Source organism: Bombus bifarius, unplaced genomic scaffold (assembly GCF_011952205.1).
Source record: "Bombus bifarius isolate JDL3187 unplaced genomic scaffold, Bbif_JDL3187 scf7180000009243, whole genome shotgun sequence".
Taxonomy (NCBI): Eukaryota; Metazoa; Arthropoda; class Insecta; order Hymenoptera; family Apidae; genus Bombus; species Bombus bifarius.
The window spans coordinates 4,072,026-4,094,288 of NW_022884989.1; the positions used below are offsets into that span (position 1 = coordinate 4,072,026).

General features: G+C 36.1%; 2 protein-coding genes across 4 annotated transcripts; both read left to right on the forward strand.

Annotated features, from left to right (window-relative positions):
- The first annotated feature begins 129 nt into the window (after nt 1-129).
- On the forward strand, nt 130-14,355 carry LOC117214693 (calcium-dependent protein kinase 16-like). Of its 3 annotated transcripts, none has more exons than XM_033460918.1 (7): nt 130-408; nt 3,622-3,712; nt 9,022-9,225; nt 9,302-9,443; nt 9,920-10,119; nt 10,783-10,935; nt 12,748-14,355. In XM_033460918.1, exons 1-7 carry the CDS (start codon nt 375-377, stop codon nt 14,015-14,017), a joined length of 2,094 nt encoding a protein of 697 aa, XP_033316809.1. In that variant the 5' UTR covers nt 130-374; the 3' UTR covers nt 14,018-14,355. The 3 variants fall into 3 exon arrangements, with proteins under 3 accessions (XP_033316809.1, XP_033316812.1, XP_033316811.1); XM_033460921.1 differs by lacking the exon at nt 130-408 and adding an exon at nt 433-583; XM_033460920.1 differs by lacking the exon at nt 130-408 and adding an exon at nt 2,136-2,592.
- A 1,892-nt stretch (nt 14,356-16,247) lies between these two features.
- On the forward strand, nt 16,248-18,678 carry LOC117214694 (U11/U12 small nuclear ribonucleoprotein 35 kDa protein-like). The gene is made up of 4 exons (XM_033460922.1): nt 16,248-17,523; nt 17,739-17,954; nt 18,031-18,244; nt 18,343-18,678. Exons 1-4 carry the CDS (start codon nt 17,521-17,523, stop codon nt 18,531-18,533), a joined length of 624 nt encoding a protein of 207 aa, XP_033316813.1. The 5' UTR covers nt 16,248-17,520; the 3' UTR covers nt 18,534-18,678.
- The last annotated feature ends 3,585 nt before the right edge of the window (nt 18,679-22,263 follow it).

The window sequence follows — 22,263 nt, forward strand, 5'->3', positions numbered from 1 at the left end:
GCGTTAGAAGTTAGGACAAAGTCGATCGAAGGTGGTGGCAGGCTGGCGAAGAACGCGTGCGGAGCAGGAGGGCGCCGAGGAACGCCACTGGCCACGTGACCCGCCAGCAGAATCCGCGGCGTCCGCCGAAAATCTAAATCCGTCCGAGCCGAGAAGAAGAGGCACCCGCCGCCGGCCTCCGGGGACTCGCCGCCCGAGACCGCAAACGCGATAGTCAATAATTGCCTTTAGGGTACACCGGATCGGCGAGCGCCAGAAGAGAGAGATCGAGCGCGATCATCGTCCGCGTGTGCAACCCAGCGACTGTCGGACGAACGCAACCCGTTCCTCGGTGGCTTGGAGCACTAGGGGAGGGTAGCCAAGACGTCGAAAGGATGATACGCGTCGACGAGACTGACCCGGTGGGCGGTAAGGGAGACCAAGCATTGCTCGATACACCAAACGGCGTGCCAGTCTATGGAATGCTTACGATCGCGTCGAAGATTGTCGTGGATTATTGGTGAAATATTTGATGGGAATGATTTATTGGAACATAGATATCAAGTTTTAATAATTATAGTTTTATCGTATGTATGGTGAATAGGTATGCAGAGTTTCGAGTGTAAAATTGTTCGGTATCGAGGATCATCGTGATCTGTTTGTGAAACGTTTGATGGGGACGATCTTTGGAATATGTAGATGCAAAGATACAAAATTTTCTCAAGTATAATATATTATTTGTGGTGAATAGGATTGATGTCGATTGTACAATTGTCGAGCATCGAAGATGATCGTAATTCGTTCGTGAATCGTTGCAGACGATTGTTGGAATGTATATATATATATGTACGATAGATATAAGGAAATATGCAATTTCCATAGTATATGGTATATTATGTGGTGTGAATAGGACTAGTGTCGAGGGTTTCGAGTGTAGAACTGTCGAATTTTTCAACGTCGAAAATCGTTGTGCTTTGTCTGTGAATGACGCGAACGATTTTTGAAATATAATAAGATGTAAGGCTCTCATAGTATATTGTATATGGTGAGTAGGATTGGTGTCGAGGATTTTAAGCCTAGAGGTGCTTCTTTTTAGGAGAAATCTTTTAAAACATATTTTGCTGGTACTAAAACTAACTGGAATTTAGATTGGTGCGTTGAATAAATATAAATGTGAAAGAGATGGTGTGTGTGAAAAAAAAATATATATATATATTCAAACAGGAAATAATTCTACACTTGAAATTCTCAATCTCTTTTCTCTCTATCTCATACGAATAATGTACTATTATAAACTATATATAGTGATTTGAAGATGTTTACTTGCATGAGATAGGGAGAAAAGAGAATGAGAATTTCGAACGTGGAATTGTTCCCTTTTAGACAGATTATTTTAATAACTCGTTAATGTTAAAGCAACAATTTCTATAAAAGGGACGATGCGTATGACTGCTATGCCGATTCGAAGTTATCTGTTTATGCTATAAGGCAGGAAAGAAGTGTCGAGGTTTTATGCGAAAAACGATGTAGGTTTCGTTGAGTTAAACTGAGTTTCCTCTTTCTTTGGCTAGTTATACTCGTGGTGATTTCATTCTTATCCAAGTGAAGCGTGCAGAGTGTGTTTTGAGCGTGGTTTTTCTTTAAATAAATGCAGTGATTCACTGGAATTTGGGACGATGCTGGAGCGTCACTGGTTGTTTACCGATCTTTTTAAACGACCGGTCTCGATGAACCCCGAAATCGTTCGAGGCTACGGATGTTTCTAACCAGCTGTCTCGTACAAAAGGGTGAAATGAGGTCGCGGCCGGCACGAAACTATGCGTTTGTCGCGTTCGTCAGGAGATGCTTGTTCAAAACGAAGAAGGAATTTCGTATCGAAACAAAAAGAAAACCACGCAAAGTATATATAGTTCAACCATTAAGAAGTCACATTGATCAACTGCATAGATTGGAAAGCAGAGAAAAATGAAAATATTATTTTATTACAACTACACTGGAATCGAAAACTTCTGTTGTTTACAGTATTCTCTCACGGTAATTCAATTTGATAACTAAATTGCTAACTAAATAATTAAAAATGTTTGTGTCTTAAGAATCGACGTAACGAAACTGAAAAATTGACAAAAAAAAAAAAAAAAAAAAAACAGATTTGATGGATTTTGCTTTTGAGAGATTCATTTATCGTTTATATGAATCACGATCCATCATAGTCGTGAGTTAATATAAGAAATAACTTTGTTTTTCATTCGTTGCTTTGCTGTAATTTCAATCTAGATTTTCGTTTGAAATTTACGCGACAAATTCATGCGCCTTTCTATTTATATTTTCTATTTAAATTCCGATCGCTTTTGCGTAGCATAATTGTATACATCGTGCATGATCGCGATGGCAGCTTATACATCAAAGTGTGACCACGGTCGAGACACAAAAATTGCTAAATTTATACGCGAGACAATTCGATATACGTTCACCGCTTCCTGTATGTCAGAAATCTTGAGTTGGCGAGGTTCCCTCGTAACCCAGGCTCAACGAAAAATAGATAATTAACGAGCCATTCGGTGTTCGTTTCGAACATCGTGTGTTAAACTATGATGATTTTGACGAATTCTTATCGTAAGTAAAGGAACGCGTCTGTCACCGGAACTGTTGCCACCGGTAACGGAACTCGAGTCGAGTTTCAGCATGATCAGCTTTCGATTCGAGCGACGAAACTTCCATATACGAAATAATTCACGTGTCACGATTTGACTCTCTTTATAAGAATATACGTTTCTGAATTATTGTCCATTTTTAATTCGATTCATTTTTCTTCCAGAAGAGAGTAATTTTCCGTACGATAATAGGGTCGTTTTCCACGCGCTTTATTCAAAGTTAATTTAAAAAATGCTCGAAATTTTTATAATTTCACTTTATTATTTCGAGTTGAAATCGAACGAACGAATTGAATTTATTATTCGTTATTCTCTATTTTTATTACTCCAACCGATCAAATAAAAGAATACGTTTAAATGTGAAGAACGTTGTGAAAAATCGTGAAATAAAATTATCTCGTAGTCATTCTTCTTCTCTAGGGATGATACGTACATCTGGATTTAATAAAATCAACATACCGTGTGTTGATGCAAATATTAAAACGATTTAATATTGCAAGACAATTTCGTTCTAGATACAAAGGTGTACGATCAAAGTCAGAAATATCTGAATAAATCGTAATATTAAAATACCAGTGAATTCTTAATTTTAATCGATTGTTTATAATCGCATCAGCCGCTACTGTAATCGTTGGCGATTCGGTTGCAATTATAAATGCAGTTTTACAAATTCGGAAAAAGATCGATTTATGTAAAAAACTTTAGCATTTACGACGTCTGATCTTTTAAGTTATCTTTTATAGAAAACACCTGGATAAGCGTAATACACATCGAGTAAGAAAGTATAATCTAATCCAACAGCAGAAAATGTATTGTATTGTATTGGCAACTAAGTGATTGCGGTTTTTGTCAATACCTAATGACAAAATCCGCAATCACTTAGTTACCAACCCAATAGAATAAAGATGGTCTACAGTAATTTATTACAATTTCAAAATTTATTTCAACGATCTAAACTTTGATATTAATTACAAATTCTCGTATTTTACAGAGCTCGAGCCGAGTTTCCCCTATCGAAATGTGACAGTACGTCGGGGCGTGGAATTCAAGGATCATTACGACATCGAATCTGAGATCGGACGGTGAGTGATGATCGCACATCGATTTCCTTGCGTATCACATTTGCGTATTTTTATTGTTGACAAACAAAGAAACGCATCGTACCCTAGGCGCTCGCGATGGGAATAGACGCGTAAAATTCGCTACGTAACTTTCCAGAGCCGACCACTCGACCGAATTTATGCATACAGAGGCACACGATCATTGCAAATATCGCGGCGAGCCGCAGGGTTGGGCATGCTGTTTCTGAATTTGACACAATATGCGTGCTGGTATTGCGCAATGATTATACAAGCTGTACCGAGACTCTAATGCATGCCTCAGGCATAGAGGAACGTTCCAAGGAACACGGAATTTCCGTTTTGAAGGACGCAACCTCCACTGACATGGATAAACGAGATCAAAGCTTCTAGTAGCCTTTTCGAAGTCGCTTGTTAATGCTATTGCGATGCTCGATTTTTGTATTTCTGAAAATCTTTTGTGACGCAACTGAACGCTCGAACAAATTTTTCAACGAGAATCAGACAAACGAGATTCACGGTAGTCGAACGAGACGTAGGAAACGCGATACGTTTGACCTTTCAAACGCGTGTTTAATATGCGAAAATGTTGTAAAAATTGTATTGGTTGCAATTCGTTGAGATAAGTTTCATTTCATAAGACACCTTACACGTATAACGAGAAACGACTTGGAAGCGGTTTCAAAAGTAAAACAATTGGAAAGAAATATTTGTAAGGTAGAGTAACGATGATATAGGTGATAAATTTTCCGTTGACGGAGGTGGATTGAGACTGAAAGAGAGTCCGAGAAAGAGGAAGGAAAAAGTACGAAACCTTGACGTGTTTATTCCTTCCGGCGAACGTGGTATTCCTGTCTTGTATACATCGTAATCTTTCAGTTACTATGCGTGTCTGCCATTATGAATGAGACTCGGACCTGAATGATTTTTACATGCAACGCCGCCGCTTTCACGAGCCAGTAAACCTACGAAATAAACTATTGGAACGTTTGTGCTTTCCAGTTACTATTCGCATTCCGATTTATGCCATGTTACTGCGATGTTTTTAAACAAAATATATATCGCGTAGAAAATATTGGTAAATACCTTGTAGTTATTTATCAAAGTAGGAAACGTTGTCAAAACAGAGAAATTACTTCGATGGATGTATCGAGCTTCAAAGGGAAGAATTTTATTTTCGATTAGGATCGGCGCAAAGGTACGATTTTATTTTTAATTGCGAGACACAATGTTGATGTGTATTCGTAACCACTAACCACGCACAAAGTATTGACGGATGGATCAGTGCCAAAGGTAAGATCTGAATGTCAATGACAAACTATTAGTGAACCATCGATTCTGAATGATTGTTTTCGATCGAGAAATATCGGAAGATCTTCGTCCACGATGCGTGGTTTAATATTTCAGATTATTCGAAGAAGCGATAAATTGAATTTTTATGGATACATAATCAAGTAACTTTAATTTCTTTTATTCGAGATGATTAGATAATAATTGGCGAAATGTATTGGAATATTACGAAACGATTTGAATGACTCAATAAATAGAAAATACTTGCTTCTGAAAAGTGGCAGAGGATTCTCTATAGAAAACTAACATGTTGATATCCGATATTGTTTCAAGAATTGAAGGAATTTCTACGCGATTTTTAAAGATTCTTTAACGATATCGTCGAGAAAGAATTTTGTGATTAAATTCAGAATCGAAGAACAAACTTTTAATCGAACATTCGCTTGTTTCGCTAAGCGTACGTGCTCTATCAATTTCTTGTTATTATGACAAACTTCTTATAACAATCACTATCGCAACATACACTATTGACGTGTCATAGTACTTTAATCTTTACTTCGATAATTGCAACGAAATTAGAATCATTCATAACGCAAACTCTATTCAACATTTATATCTGAAAATTCCAATAAAAGGTGCACGATCTCGAGTCATTGACCATTTCTGTGATAAAATTACTTCATTCACGATCAGTGCGATATTTCTGGCATCGAGTTTCTAGAAAATCTCCATCTCGAATTATCGAGCACGACTGTTATTCTAATAACAAGTTGTACAATCGTAAATCATATTTTCCAATTAACCGGAATCGTTTTCATCGTTCGGCGATCTCTGTCGAATTGGCCATTTTCCATCGAGTGCGTGATATAGCGTGAATCATTGCAATGAATCGTAGCCACTTGCGAAAAATATCTCCTGGATGGCCATCGAAATGAATCGAATGCGCTGTGCAGCTTGATAACGAAGGTATGCAAAGAGTCGACGCTGCACCAAGTTCGATGTGTAATCAAGGTCCTTGCACGTCTATAAATAATGAGTTTTTCGTAGTGACTGACGTTCGTGCGTCGAATCGCCCAGCATCCCGACGCTTTTACTCTTCACACATAGATTCGATCGAGCATCGACGTTACGTTCCTAGCTGAATCACTTTTTCACTTTATCTGTGTATACTCGAGTTCGTTTATAATTGTAGATTATTCCTTAGCTTGAAATTATGATAATTTATCGTATTGTATAGTTTATCTATACGCCTGATGTACATCCTTGGAGGCTCGTAGTTGCTCAATGGAAGAACACGCTGTTGCAGTAATTTCGCATCGACTAGAACACTGTTCGAAATAATTGCGAAATTGCTACTACGAATGATTTTATCGTAAAGAGAAGCTAGAAAGTTTATAGGTTCGATGATTGACGAGATCGTAGTAAAAATCGATCGTAAGGGAATTATTAGAAAATGTACGTAGACAAGAAGTCAGAAAGATCAAAATGGGAAATAGCTGTTTAATTTTTTTAAACAGCGTATAACAACGTAGTAATAACTGTAGCGGTTAATTTTCACGCCAATTATTTCAGCAAATATTTTGACGCTGTTCCTTCTAAATGAACTCTTGGATCGCTTTTCACATCGCAACTGATTAAAATGCAGATTAAAACGCAGTCTCGCCACGGCATCATACGATTTTCTGGCAAACATTCCACTGCGATAATTTGTAATTTCTGCGTCCATAGTATGCTCTACTAACTCAATGAGTCACTAACTTGGCTTCGTGACAGTCACGTTACACCATCGTGTTTCAACAAGGCTCCAAAAACCATAGGTTGATTCTATGCTTCTGCGGGTTTTTCTTTCTACGCGGCACATACGGTTTCTCTGTTCACGTAGATTTTTCTCGATTCGTTCCAAGTCAACATGAGATTCCTGTGCATATTTATAAACGCAGAACATAATAAATTATATCAATCGAGTGGAAAAGAATGCGAGCATAATCTCCTTTGTAACTATACTTATAGCCAAATCATCTTGGCGCGATATGAACGGTAAAATTGTCAAAGTTCTCGCCGGTGTTGCTTGGCACAACAAGACGCGATAAATTTTGAAATCGCGACAGGTGGACACGAGAAATTTATTTTGTTTGGTACAACACGGAATTGGACGCAACTATTTGCAATTTAATCGGGAAAAATCCATTCGCTCGTTTATCCTTCTTTTTTAAATGATCGCCTTCGTGATTTTTTAGCTTTTCCGATTCGAACTTTACGCGATTGGAGTTTTAATCGAAAGAGTTACGTTCCTCTAAACTCTTCCGTGTTGTTGCACATTTCCACGTGTCACTGGTTAAGTAAACTCGAAACGTGTTATTAAAGATATCGCGTATTACTCATCTCTTGCGAAATTATTTAGTATCGAGACGCGTCTGTTTGTATACAAAATTCCTAATTTTCTTGGATTTCGATGACTCTCTCTGCGAGAATGGCATCCTAACGTACAACGTCAACGTTTTGAGTAAAATTTTGCTGGAGGAAAATCTTTCGTAATATTATCTCGTACTTAGAAAAATGCTTGAAAAATGAAACCGAAGAGCGTACGTAAACGATATAACGTTATAATCTTGAAATCATTTAACTTTTAATCGATGTGCCATTTACCATCAGCGCGAGAAATGTAATTTTCATTAAAACAGATAATTCGGATAAATTGTTTTAACAATAATATAAATTACGATAAGAAAAAGGAATAAGGCGTCTTGTTTGTATAAGAAGAAGGAATGTTGGAGTTAACAAGGTCAAAGTTCACGAATGCGACTGCTGTTGGCGTTCTTGAGACGTTCAATGAAATATTAACAAGGTGTTTTTCTTCTGTTCCTTCACATACCTAAATGTTCTCGAGTTACCACGATTTATTACGCTGACATTTACTATTGCAAGACTACAAAGAAATACATACTATCATGTATTATTTAACCGTCTATTTTATCCCATTTTCAAGGTTCCAGCAAGCATCTTCTTACCATTAATGAGTTCCATTTTATTTGAATTTTGTTACCAATGAAACTCAACTCTATCGTAAAATTTGATATTTAAAAATGATTCAAGAATATTTGTAACGAGTATAGCTTTCGATGTTTGACGCACATTACCATGCATCAACAATAGCTAATGCGTTTCTGTCCGCCGAACAATTTACATGAAACGTGTTTATGCTTCGAGTGAAAGCGATTGTACACGTTTAGACTGGGGTACGATTTTTTTCGTCGAAAATAACGTTTGATTTCGCGCAGTATCAAGAGTGAATTGTTATAATTTACGAGGCTTACGAGGTCTCAAAGAACATACGGGTGAAGATGGTTTATTGGATAACTGACAGAAGTCAATTCCTTTCTTCGGTAAATATTTGCTACTGTCGCTAAGTCGTTCTAATAATTCAAATGTTCTAGGAAATCGAGATTAGGATAGAAAAATGTATCGAAGTGAAATGAAATTAATCGAAAGATTAGAAAAAAATTACAAGAAGTTCAAAGAAGGCTAGAAAGATATTTGAAACTACAGTTATGAAAATTGAAAATTACAAGTATTACAGAAAGATGAAAAGATATTTGGGAAATTATACCGCCGTTTAGAAACGTGCATAAATGCTCGAATTACTTGCACAGTAAATGTAACTTGTACATGAATGTTGTAACGAGAAGCATCTATAAAACAACGGTTAACACTTTTATTGCACAACTGGTAATTACTTGCCAACTTTTAAAGTGTACCTAAAAATATTCTGCCTGTACGACTCCAATTAAATAAAAATCAACTATTAATTTTACGAATCGCACGGATTTGCATATTTTTTGGTAACCGTACAAACGATAGATTTGAAAGCCATCATTTTGACGAAACCGTGCGTACGATCGCGCATAATTTTAAAATTAACGAATGAAAGCAAAGACAACGAGGCGATCGAAATCGCCTTGATAGAAGTTTCTACGGATTCTTAGGTGTACAGATACGTGAAACGAGATCGTACCTATTTGCAGAGGAAAATTTGGCACCGTTTATCGATGTAAGGAGAAAGTAAGCGACTTGATGCTCGCCGCGAAGGTGGTGAACACGGCGAAAAAGGAGGACAAGCGATCGGTGGAACGAGAGGTGGAAATTATGAGACGGTTACAACATCCACGACTTATTCAGCTCTACGATGCCATTGACACCGGCAAGCAGATATACGTAATTTTGGAACTGTAAGCTCTTAATACAGTAAATGTGTTCATTTTAGAGGAATCATATCGATTATGCTTATTTTCGCGTATGTTCAAGGATCGAAGGCGGCGAACTATTTGAGAGGGTGATAGACGACGATTTCGTGTTGACCGAGCGTAGCTGCGCCGTTTTCATGCGACAGATCTGCGAGGGTATAGAGTTCGTTCACCGACAGAATATTTTACATCTCGATTTAAAGGTAAATTATATTGAAAAATATCGATTTACGTTATTGGTACAGCTGAGCTTTGTTATTCGACGATTAATACATTTATTGCTACTAAAACAGGACTTCTCCTTGGCAATTGCATGTGTTTTTCGTCATAGAAATTCTCAGTTAAACTGTATTATGAGAAAGATTGTTATTTATGAAAAAGATACGCAACTAGCGAGGAGAAGCCACATTTTAGTAGCAGTAAATGTATTTTTTGTATATTTTTCATTCATAGTTATACTAACGTAATTTGCGTGTTAACTCCGAAGTATATCTGGTTTATTACATAAATGAACAGAGTTATTAAATAGAAGCTATAGTTAATGAATTTTAAAAGCGTTTTATCGCTTAGTTCGGTTTAATTTACATTTCACAATTTATCGTATAATTACATTATTTCGCTTTCTAATTCACATTTGACAATATGACGACGAGGTAAACGATATACTCTCTGTTTCTAGCCTGAAAACATATTATGTTTGACAAAGGAGGGTAATAGGATCAAAATCATAGACTTCGGCCTGGCGAGGGAGTACGATCCAAAGAAGAAGTTGCAAGTTCTATTTGGCACGCCGGAGTTCGTTGCACCGGAAGTCGTAAATTTCGATCAGATTGGTTATGGTACCGACATGTGGAGTATAGGCGTCATCTGTTACGTATTGTAAGTTGCCCTTCAATTTCGATCCGTTTACTTTACATGGAAAAACAGGAACATAAATATTTGAGAAACGTGTAACAGCAAGTAAGAAATATCGACAATGCTTGAAATATACGTGTAATAAATGTTTTTGATTTTTCGAAAAAGAAGATTTACGAATTCAGAGAATGACACGTTTCCGATTAATCCATGTTTTTCTATATTTTCTAGTTTCTAAATCTTCAAACTTGTAAACTTTGAAATATTCGAATCTTTAAATTTTCAAACTGTTTTATTCTCAAATTCTCCGCGCTAAATGTATTCTTCCGTAATTTCTACTAAATTTAACATAGAATTTTGTTTATTTTATCTATCTTGCATATATACATATAAACCCTGATACATACTTCTCCGTAAATGCCTATTAAAAAAATTCTGCTTCTACTACAAACATTAGGCAAGTAGCCTTCGGCGAAAAACGTGTAAAGCGCGTTTCGCATTCCACAGCTCTATTTTCTAACAACGCGAAGAACATAAACTTAACGCTTGGTGATTTAACTGTAGATTGTACCAGTAAAATTATTTCTCGTTTGTTCCTCGACGAAGAAATTAAAGATCTTTCACATTTCGTTACTCCGTGCAAATTACAACGAGAGACGTAAGCAAATTATTTATTTCTATTTTCAGATTATCCGGTTTGTCACCGTTCATGGGGGACACAGACATCGAGACAATGGCGAACGTGACCATCGCGAAGTACGACTTTGATCATGACGCATTCGCCAATATATCCGAAGACGCGAAGGATTTTATCCGTTGTCTGCTAGTCAAAGACAAAGAGTACGTATCGCTTGTTATTTTTGAGAAATATTACGTCGTACCAAGGTGACGTGGATTTATGCTAAAATATCCGAACCACGTTGCTAATTACGATTGACAGAAGACGAACGTGAACACTGACACGTTCGCAGAACTTGTTAATGAACGCAGCTGCCCAGATAACGAAATACACGAACAACTTTCTTGTCTTCCACTGTACGTACATCGTTTGCCAAGAAAATTCAACAGAGCCATCATTTTCTGTATCCTTCGATCACCTTATTCCATTTTCTCGATTAAATGATCCACTGTTTCGAATTGTTCGGATTACGTTAAGTAGGGTAATTCATGGCAAATGTTTCCAACTGTGGCGTGTAATACGATTCCTACGTGCACACTTCATACAAACAGGAACGATAAGACTAAAAATTGATCGTGTAGTTACTGCAAATATTGAAACTGTGCAATTTTAAAGAATATGAACAAATCATGGAATATTCATAGAAACTAGCAGACTAAAAATTAATTATGTAGCAAATGGGATAAATATTAGGATTTCTCGTTAAATATTGAAATCGTGTAACTCTAGTTTCTCTAGGCGTTTATAAATTAAAAATTAAAAGCGATATCATTTTAGCGAACTTTTTACGTCGAAGGCGAAGGCAAAACTCACGAAGGAATTGTAATTTTAATTCCGATACGTAATCAAGTGTAACTTCTGTTTCAACTTGAGATAATAAAATAATAGTTGTTAATAATAGAGATAATAAAATAATAATGGCGTAATGAAAATTGCAATGGAAAGAAAATTGCTAAACTATTTTCCGATTGCTTTTATTCTGTTCGTTATACTACGTCCTTCGCGATAGATCTCTAAAGATTATGTTACATTTTCGTATTTCAAACTTCTTAATCGGTCTCTAAATAATTTCTTAATTAAAAGATATCGAGATTGAATTTAATTCGAAGTAAGACCTAAGCAAATGAAGAGAAAAACAAGTTCTTTCGAACGTTCGATTATCTGGACAGTTACGCTCGCGTTTTTGTTGTAACTCTTTCACGGTTACTCTTCGACTTTCTCTCTCTCCCTTTGTGTCTGATTAATCCCGAGCATGTTTCCTTCATCTTCAATATGTTGCTTTTCACTGGAAGCGATATATCTTATCACCAAGCAAAATCAATAAATTACTACCGACTTTCAAACGTCAGTCTTAATCTGCGTAAATCAATGATTTCAGCACGAATTACGATTTTACGTTCCCTTGAATTAAACTGCTAACAGAAAGCACGCAAGTGCGTTCAACGAATCGAATCGAATACTCAATTTCTCAACTTCATTTTGAAGAAGAATCGAATTACTCTCGTACGCCGTGCGTTCACGAACAGTCTCAACATCCGTTCGACCTGCTGCTTCTAAAAAAAGCATTCAAAAGCGGCCAAGGAAGCGGAAATCCATCGTACATATAGTTTCTTGATCTCGGGACGTCTGTCTGGCTTCTGATTTTCGAATTCCATTCAAGGAAACACGTTCTATAGCTTCACACGTGTTCCCCGCGTTTCCATCTCATCATCGCTATCAAACCATTCGCTTCCATCGTTGAAAATCTATATAGAGTTGCACGTTCCCGGTTCAGAAGAGAACAGGCAAAAATTCTACACACACATATATATATACACACATATATATATATGTTTTTGTAAAAGAGAGAAAAAGAGGGAGAGAGAGAGAGAGAAAGAATCAAAAAGCAACAGAGAAAGAGAGACACAAAACATCCGAAACAAATTCCTGGCGATCCTGGATCATCCTCACGAAGGAGCTGTCCAATCTTTCAGCAAACGAATGTCGGCCACGCACTGCAGGGAACATCGTTGGTTGGTGAAGAAGCCAACGACGCAGCAACAGCAGCAGGTCGAGCAAACGGCGACGATATCGAAGCCGAAGACTCCAGATCTGCCAATCCCTCGAGTGGAAACGAGCAGCGTAGACGAGTTGGACGTGACCAAGGACAATCTGAGGCTGTTCGTGGAGCGCTGGCGTGAGCACCCTGACAGCCCGTACATCATAGATATTCCTCAGTGCGTGTTGACTCAACAGAATTCGACTCGCGATTACGAGGAATTAGTGTCGTTAGGAGGTCACAGTCCGTCGCCTTGTGCCAGTATCTCCAGCACGCCGTCGGAAGCGACGGATGGCTCACCCCGAGAGAGCTATGGCACGTTCCTGACGGTGCCTAGCTACGGTCTCGAGAGGAGAGCCTCCGAGGGCGTCACCACGGAGAAGTCAAGGGGCGACCCTGCCAGTCAAATCATCTTGGCTGATGAGATAATTAAATTATCAGAGCGTCTGAGATCCATAGCGACGGGAGCGAGCGGATATTCGAACGAGGAGGGAAGCTCCTCGGAGACTGGCGAACAGAGCAAGAAGCCGCTCGAAGACAGGGACAAGAGGAACGGTGTTCGTTCGAGGAACGGATTGGTTTCTGAAAATACCGAATGCAACGAAATTGCAGAGAAATTGTCGAGCATAGTAAGACACAGGAAGCTCAACGGAACTACGTTCCATAGTAGTCGTAGTTTTGATAGGAACACGGAAACCAGTACCGCGAATATGTTCGCCTCGTTGAAGATGTCGAAGCAGAAGAAAGAGGAGGAAAGAAGCCGGAAAGGCTCTATAGAATCAGTTAGGTCGGAATCTTTCGACAAGAAAGTGGAAGATATAACGAGTAAGAAAAATGAAATAATATTTAACAGAAATGAGGTTGAGATGGATCTTACTCCACCGTGGCGGCGCGCACGAGTGAAGCAATTTGGCGAGACTAGTAGAGACGTCCCACGAATTTCTGCCCTTCGTAATTTGCATAAGAGTCTGAATCTGGATGAACCTACTAATACCAAGGATTTGTTGCTACATTTGCTTGGTGAATGGGAAGGTGCCACGAGGTCGTCAGGAGTTGGTCGCAAGTCTGTCAGCGTCGATTGGTGTGGCGAGGAATCTGTTGCTAGAAAAACGATGAACTCTTTGGCCGAATATTTCCAATCGAAACAACAAAAGTCGACGGCGACTAACGTTAGTTCATCCACGTCGAGTTCGATACATCGTTGAGACGACTCCGTTAGTGGAGTTGATGGCTACGTTGGATTTGCCTGTCGTTTCTGACGACGACGACGACGACGACGATGAAGATCGTTCGCCATTGTGAAGTTCTCAGGGCAATACAAGATACAGAGACGGTGGTGGATGACACAGTGAAGATATACGATTATTTTTTGTTTAATGTATACAAATAGCGTTGCTACTTCCGGTTTGGATGGAACTGAAGAGTTTGTAATGAGTGCGCAATTTCATTTGAATTCATTTGTGTCGAATTCAAGTAAATACGTGAGTTCCTGGTGAATTGCTCGTGTTGTCAAATTTATTATGTTCGATTTAGAAAAAAAAAACGAATGATTATTAAAATTTTTCGATAATCGACACGTGTATTCATTCTTTTCTTTGGTCTCCAAGAAAATATTCCTTTCGCATTCAGTTTGGTTAGCAACAAAGGGAAGAATATATAGTAAGAGACAAAAATTTTCGTATAGTTGAAATGTAAAAATAGAAGAAGAGATGTTTCCTGTACTAAGTATATTTAACTACATGTAACTGTATATTATGTATGAACTTGCTGGAAACCAATTTGCGCATTACTCCACTTTTTATGAATTTCGTCATTTCATTATATAAGTACATGATTAACGTTCAATTCTCAATGAACAAATCATTTACTTTCGTAAATTCGTTCGTCGCAAGAAGATGACACAAATAACGATAAATTCCGAAGTAGATCGAAGAAACAGTGTTCGCAAGCAACATAATCATTCTCCTGTACCTTCCGATCTGTGAAGTTCATTAACGTGGCTTCTAAACGATTCAAATGTACACGAACAAAAACTAATCCATAAATGGATACCGTATAACGTCAAAAGAAGATCTTAAAGACTGGGAAGATATAGAACCAGATTTCTCTTAATTTTATTAGTCTAAATTTACTGTTAACATTAATTGTACGTCAATAAGAGAAGAGAAGGAAATCAATTAATTGTATTACACGAACAATTTTGTCTCGACAAGATGTTACTATTATGCGAATCTTGTCTCATTGCAAGTTACCAAATAACTACGTTAAAATTCGTTTGTGTAATAACAATAGAAAATAGTTCTCATTTTATTTCTACATCCCAACTATGTATACGAACGCTTTTGTCTCTCGCCATGCTTAAGATATCAACCGATTTGCTTAGAAATAATCGTAAATTTGATCGATTGTTTTGCTTCAGGAAAAGACCATCCGCTACTCAACTCTTAGAACACCGATGGTTGGACGTGGCCTTGGAGAATCCGATCTGTAAAATTAGATTAAAGCGGTATGTCATCAAGAAGAGGTGGATTAAAGCGGTAAACACCATACTGGCGTTGAGACGAATGGGTGCCCATTTAGAACTCGATTTAGTTTGATAGCCTATGTCTAGATTACTTTTAGATAGCGAATTAATCATTAAGTTTCGATTTTCGTCGAATATACAGAAATATCGCGATGATTTCTGGCCAGGATACTTGCATCAGCGTAACCATGTGAAGTATTATTTTTCTCCTAATTTGCGTCTCTGTTAAGACGTAACGATTAAAACATTCGCAGGCGTAATGAAATTGACGCTAGAAGCTTGTAACTTTTTCGTAGACGCTGAAATTCTAGTGTTTGATTAATATCCCCTTGGAACCGTAAATTTGGAAACTGTGACAGTATTATAGGAACATTGATACGATGAAACTAATTCCACTTCAACATGGAACAATGTACCAAAAATTATTATAAGCCTAGATGTAATTCAATCACTAATTCAGACAAATATTTTAATACTTTTCATCGTTACCATTTAATGTATTGAACTATACATATCTTCTTTTATTTGTATACGAATGAAATACGCGAGCCATATAGTTTAGCGATGATTATTTATCTGTTACGTAATTAACATTTGATTTCAGGTTGATTTAAATTAGATAGATAATTTAAGGAGAACTTATGTCAATATATGTATGTATTAAAATAATTAATTCGACATATCTTTATTTTCAATGAGAATTCTAAAAGCTTGATTTTCTTTTAAATATCTGAAAATCTTTCTTATTAGACGATAGAATTTCGATTGACTTTCTTTTCTTTGAATTTAGAACATAATTATAATTAGAATAAGAATAACTATATTCATAACTATAACTTTAACCAATATTTTTCCATTTAGTTTATGCTTTGACACCAGTTGAGGTTTCGATAATGTAAGTACTTATATATCATAATATATAATCCATTATTGTATTAATAACATATGCATATCGACGTGTAATTCTACCAAATTAAACGGCATATTATAATTTTTTATTTATATTCCCAATAACGAATACGAATGTAATAAATATTCTATTTTCTATGACTTTGTTGCATGAAACTGTACGGTAAACCGTCTCTTTGTTGTTCGAGTGAAGGATTATGTCCGTCGTAAATTTATAATCCGTATTCGTGATACGCATGATGATTGTGTATTCGTCTCTAGCTATTCGAAACGTCGCATCGCCTCTGCGATTAATAAATACTAAAAGGTCGAAATTGACGCCACCGTCGATAAAATACACGCGCTCAGCCACGAAATTCCTGCAACCGCGTGTATTGTGAATTTATGAGGCTATCCCGCGATAGGAATTCGTATTATGTAAATACGAGCATGTAACGCACCAGCCGTGCCTTTAAATAAAGTCTTCTACAGTGTCGTGGACGACACAAAGCCGCACGATATTGTATTATATTAATAGATGTAGTTCCACCTGTTGTCTGACGTTTCCTATTCTCAATCGCGGCTGTTGCTCCTCGCTCGTTGTACAGCGAGGCCTTCAAATAATTTAACAAATTCAACAAATCTCAGAAAAGTAATAACAGAAAATAAAAATGATAATAACGACAATGTTAAAAAGAATGTCGTTAATTTGTTCTCTTCTATTATTTATAGTCGCATCGATCATTTGCATGAGTTATTAGTAACAAAAGAATGAAAAGTTACTATATATTACTATATGTATTATAGATGATTTAATAATTCTTGCATTGATTTATAATCTTCCGTTTTAACAAAACAATTGTTACTTGGAAGTAATCTTGAATATGTACGATAATGAGTTATATATAATATAGTGTACCATTAGCGGTATAATTTTGTTAGAATAAAATAAAATTGCTATAGTTGTTATTGCAATTGTACATTCTTTCTTTAAAGTAATTTATTGTTTGTAATAGTTTTAAAAAATGAGACTGATCGGAGAATTTCACGATTACCATTTCAAATTCGTCTTCTAATATTTCATACAGATGGCGTCGTCGTATAGTCCGAAGTTGTTTTCTAACATTGACAGTGTTTATTATATAGGAAAGGTTATATCGTTCTTTTTCTGTTTCAGAAAGTATTAATTAACAATAATTATAATTTCTCGAGTGTGACGTGTGATAGTAGTTATCTTTTTCATAATTTGATGACATTCGTTCTTGTCAGTATACATTATACTTTATTTTCACAAAGATGGTGAGTAAATGATGTATTGCAATAAAAATAAATTTCGTGTCATTTTAGAGGTATTTTAAAACAAATGTATTAATTGTATGTTAAAGTACTATTTAAAGAGCATTCAATTCAGTACAATTCAGTAGGTTATGTTTTGGTTTACTAGGGATACGTAACCATAAGTTCTTTAGATTGTATATCAATGCATCTTAAAATATAATGTATTTATATTCTAGGTGGATGCTTTGCAGAATTGGAGTCCTTATGCCAAAAAATACGAACCCTTGAAAGCAGGTAGCATCGATGGTACAGATACAGAACCACATGATAAAGCTATTAGTCGTGCGATGCAAGCACATTATGAACCACCTCATGGATTAAAATCAAAACCAGAAAGGACATTATTTGTCGCCAGATTTGGTCCAAAAATTACCAAACATGATTTAAAGGAGGTATGTTAATATACTTCAACCTTTATTGTTTTCACAAATAAAAAAGATATATATACTTAAGTATTAATAAATTTAGTTTTTTTCTAGATATGGAGAAGTTGTATCGGCAAAAGTTATAGTTGATGTTGTAACTGGATTATCTCAAGGTTATGGATTTATTGAAATGAGAAACGAAGATGAAGCTAGAAGAGTAATTAGACGTTGCGTAGATGCTACGTTAAAAGGCTATCAAATTTTTGTAGATTACGAGTGTGGACGTACTTTGCATGGGTGGAAACCAAGGAGACTTGGTAAGTAATTACATCCTAATTGCTTATAAGTGTTCAACTTTCTAAAATTTATATTATAATATGTACAAATAACTAATAGTTGTTATAATTTTATGTAGGTGGTGGTTTTGGTGGCAAAAAGGGGTCAGGTCAACTTAGATTTGGTGGAAGAGATAGACCTTTTAAAAAACCAATCTTACCTCATGTTATTAGGTCAAATCCTCATCACGAACAACATTATCATTATGAAGAACATCATCAGTATCAAGAACATCACCATCAAGGACATCAACGTTATTACCAACATTAAGAAAGTATCCATAATTAAAATCTTTTAATAACTTTAACATTAAAATATGTTGTAATAATGTTGTGATGTACCTGCGCTTGTTCAAAGATTTGTTTGTAGATTTTGTAATTTTGACTTCATTCTGGTAGAAATATTTGAAATCTACACTTATTTTGTGAAATATATTTTAACGTATTATACATTATAAGTAATATATAAATTAAGAAGTAAATATCACTTACTAAAAATAAAATAAATTTAATGTCAGAAACTTTTAACGAAGAAACAAATGTTTAATATTTCTCCTGATTATTTTCTAAAATAGAATTGAAAACTACGTAAAACATTCTGTTTTTTTTTCTTACTAAATCTGTGCTATATCTAAACCATTGCAATATATTTCTAATCGTTGTCTGATGTCATTTAAAGAATCCTTTTTTTTTTTCAGCATACCATAAATTGTAACCGATGCCAAAACTATCACTGTGAAATATGTTGTTTTCGTTTTCAAAAATTACAAAACATGTTCTAGAGAGAATAGCACTCTTTCCAAAATAAAGCACGAATGTCCTAAAACAATTTTGATTTATCTAAAATAAAGAATTTTCTAATTCTTCAATCCTAAAAATTACCGTAGCGTAACTGTTCTACTCATCATACGACGCCACAGATCAATTTTATGTCGTTGCTAGAATTAATTATTTTAATCCGGGTAAAATCAGCGGAATTCAGTTGATTATTCAATTCGTTTTATCGGAAGATATATAATCCAAAACAAATAATGATGCCTAGCTCGTTAATTGCGAAGGTATTAAAACCATAACGACTTTAATCTTGTTAAATTATATCAAATTCATTTTATAATAGGACATTCGTTGAATCAACTAAAATTGTTTTCCTTTTATACCGTATAAAATTCTTTCTTGCACAAAAATAGAAGAATATCGTTCAAACTATCGTTCTCGATTGTATCCCGAACATTTATACGTACTCTCACTCTGTATATTTGTAATCTCGCACTAAAATCTCAAGATGGTCCAATTACGTATGTTAAATCAGATCAACTTCACTATAATGAATACCATATAACGAAACTTTCGTTGAATCAATCAAAACTACTTTCTAGCATATGTAGAAAGCTTTCTTGTTCTTCTTTCTATCTTCAAGATTTATATTCCCATCCTATGCTCGGAATCTCGCGTTAAAATCTATGAAGATGTTAAATTCCTCCAATTGAGTAGGCGTATGAAAGATTAACAGGCGTCGCATGACCAATTAATCAGCGATCATTGGGAGAGCGAGCAACGCCAAGAGAGTCGAGTTTTCTGGCGTGGTGTGAAGCGAGGTCGTCAGCGTCGTGGAACTTTATACTCGAGCGTCGGCGACACCCTCTCCCTAGCACGGCCCCCTCCATATATGGAGCCGCCTCGTGGTTCGACGTCGGCCACGCGAACGAAGTTTCAGCCTCCAGGCTGCCTCTGATAAGGTAGCCTCCTTCCTCGACTCGTCTCTCTCTGCCTCATCCACATTCGCCAAGGTCTCAGAGGGGCAACCCACATTCGTTTATCGCGGCTCCTATTTCGTCGGTTCGGACTCGGACGCTGCTCCCGTTTTCACAACATAAACGCTGCTCTGCCCCCAGTGCTTTTTTTATTCACGGACACAGCTGCCGGAGGTGGCAGCTCGTATACGCGGTCTTCGCTACATTTTGTAGCCGTTAGATACTAGATGTCGCACACTTTACTCTCTTTAGAGTTTGAGTTTTGAGTTCTTTTTCTGATTCTTTCGATTTCTTATTATCAAATTATTAAGAGTCGACTTTATTATGAGCCTCTATGTGTGTAGAATACAAGCGTAAAGTATTAGGAAGAGATCGGTGAGTTGAAGCAGATCACTTGTCCATAAAGTATAATCTAATCTAATGATGATTTGACTATACTTGTGGCTCTTCTATGTGAATAATTAACGTTTCATAAAATAGAAATGTGTAATACATGTATTATGTATTGTAATACATACAAGTAGAATATTAGGAAAGATATTGAAGTAGTAAAAAGTGAATTTGTTATACTTGTAACTTTTCTATATGCACGATTAATATTTTATGGAACAAAGATTCTTTAAGGTTTTTTATAACGTAAGAATTTATAAATCTTTTCTGTGAGGATCAATATGTAGATTCTTGTAAAAGTGCAATTTTTTCTGTCATGCGATTAATATCTCATTATCGTTATTGGGACTAAAATAGTGATTTTCTTAACACCTTAACTTTCTCTTTTTCTTTAGTATACATCATAAGAATGTATATATAGATTTATAGATCTTTACTGTAAACTATAATAATTGTAGAGTTTGTTAGAACATATGTCAGTAGTATAGATATAAGTTTCTTCGTACGATAATAACAACATAGAGATATAAACGAAATGAATTTTTGGAACATACTTTCAGTTATCGTGTAATAACTAAATGACGTATAGAATATCATAATAATTCTTTGCACATAACTTTAAAAGCTATATTCATATTTTTATTCGTTCCTTCATTGCGTTTGCACATTGTCGCATTTTTCCCTTGGATATTTGAACCTTCCATCTGCTTAATACATTCTTTATGACTTTGAAACTTTCATTTTATGTTCTTAAATCCCACGATATCCTTCGAACGAGAGAGAAAAATTTTATTTCATCCGACATAAATATTTTTATTAACTCTTCGACAAGAGATAAATTTTTAATAAATGCTTTTATTAGATATCCTCTGAGAAACATGGCGAAAATTCCCCATAATTATTGATAAGATATTATAAACAAAATATTAAACAATATTAATACGAATTGTTTGAACGTTATAAGCAAAATATTGAATAACAAAGCACGAATAATCGTTGTTTCAACATTACAAGCAAAATATTCAATGACAGAACGTTAATAGATATTGTTTCATTAATCTTCTCGTTAACAGTGAATAAATTACATTCTACGCAACCATTTGTATCGCGACTATAATAATGATTACATTAATTTCAGGCACACAAAGTGCGTCGGATGGCTTTTAGCAAAGGGACCATCATTTTCATATTGTTATTGCAGGAGGGTAAATATATTTAGTAATGTGCCGTAGACCAATGGGCAGTAAACTTTCGACCGGTGCGGTAGCGAGGTTGAACACGATACGGGGCAGATATAATGTAGCTATATCAGCGTCAGAAATAACTCACTCGGGGAAAAATTTATCCTGTATTTCTATAATCGTTCTAGCATATGCACGGATAATGCTCCAAAAGAAACACGGATAAATTTACTTCTAATGTCTTTTTCATGTTTGTTCAGCAGATCGATGTTCTGTAATACTGCGAGCTTTGGTTAAAAATTTATACACAGACGGGGCACCCTCTTAAGAACGTATTTCGAAAAATGAAAGCACCGAGATAAAAGCTACGGCTTTTATCGTACGCGATAAACAGTTCCGTCGAATAACCTTCCCGTGAAGCGTTTTTTAATTCGCCGCAGTTTCCGGCTTTTATTCCTTCCTTTCCTTTTCCCTTGCTCTCGGTCAGACGTGAGCACAATTACGAACTCAAGATTTCTCGTTCTGCCATTAAAAGTACTGCCCCTTCCCATTTTCTTTCTTTTCTTTAAGCTAACCGGCGAACGGAAATGAAGGTAAAGTGGAAACGCGAAAAGGTTTGCGAGTGGTTGGCACATAACGTTTGAATAAATTGCTATCTTTAAATACTCAGAATTAAGCG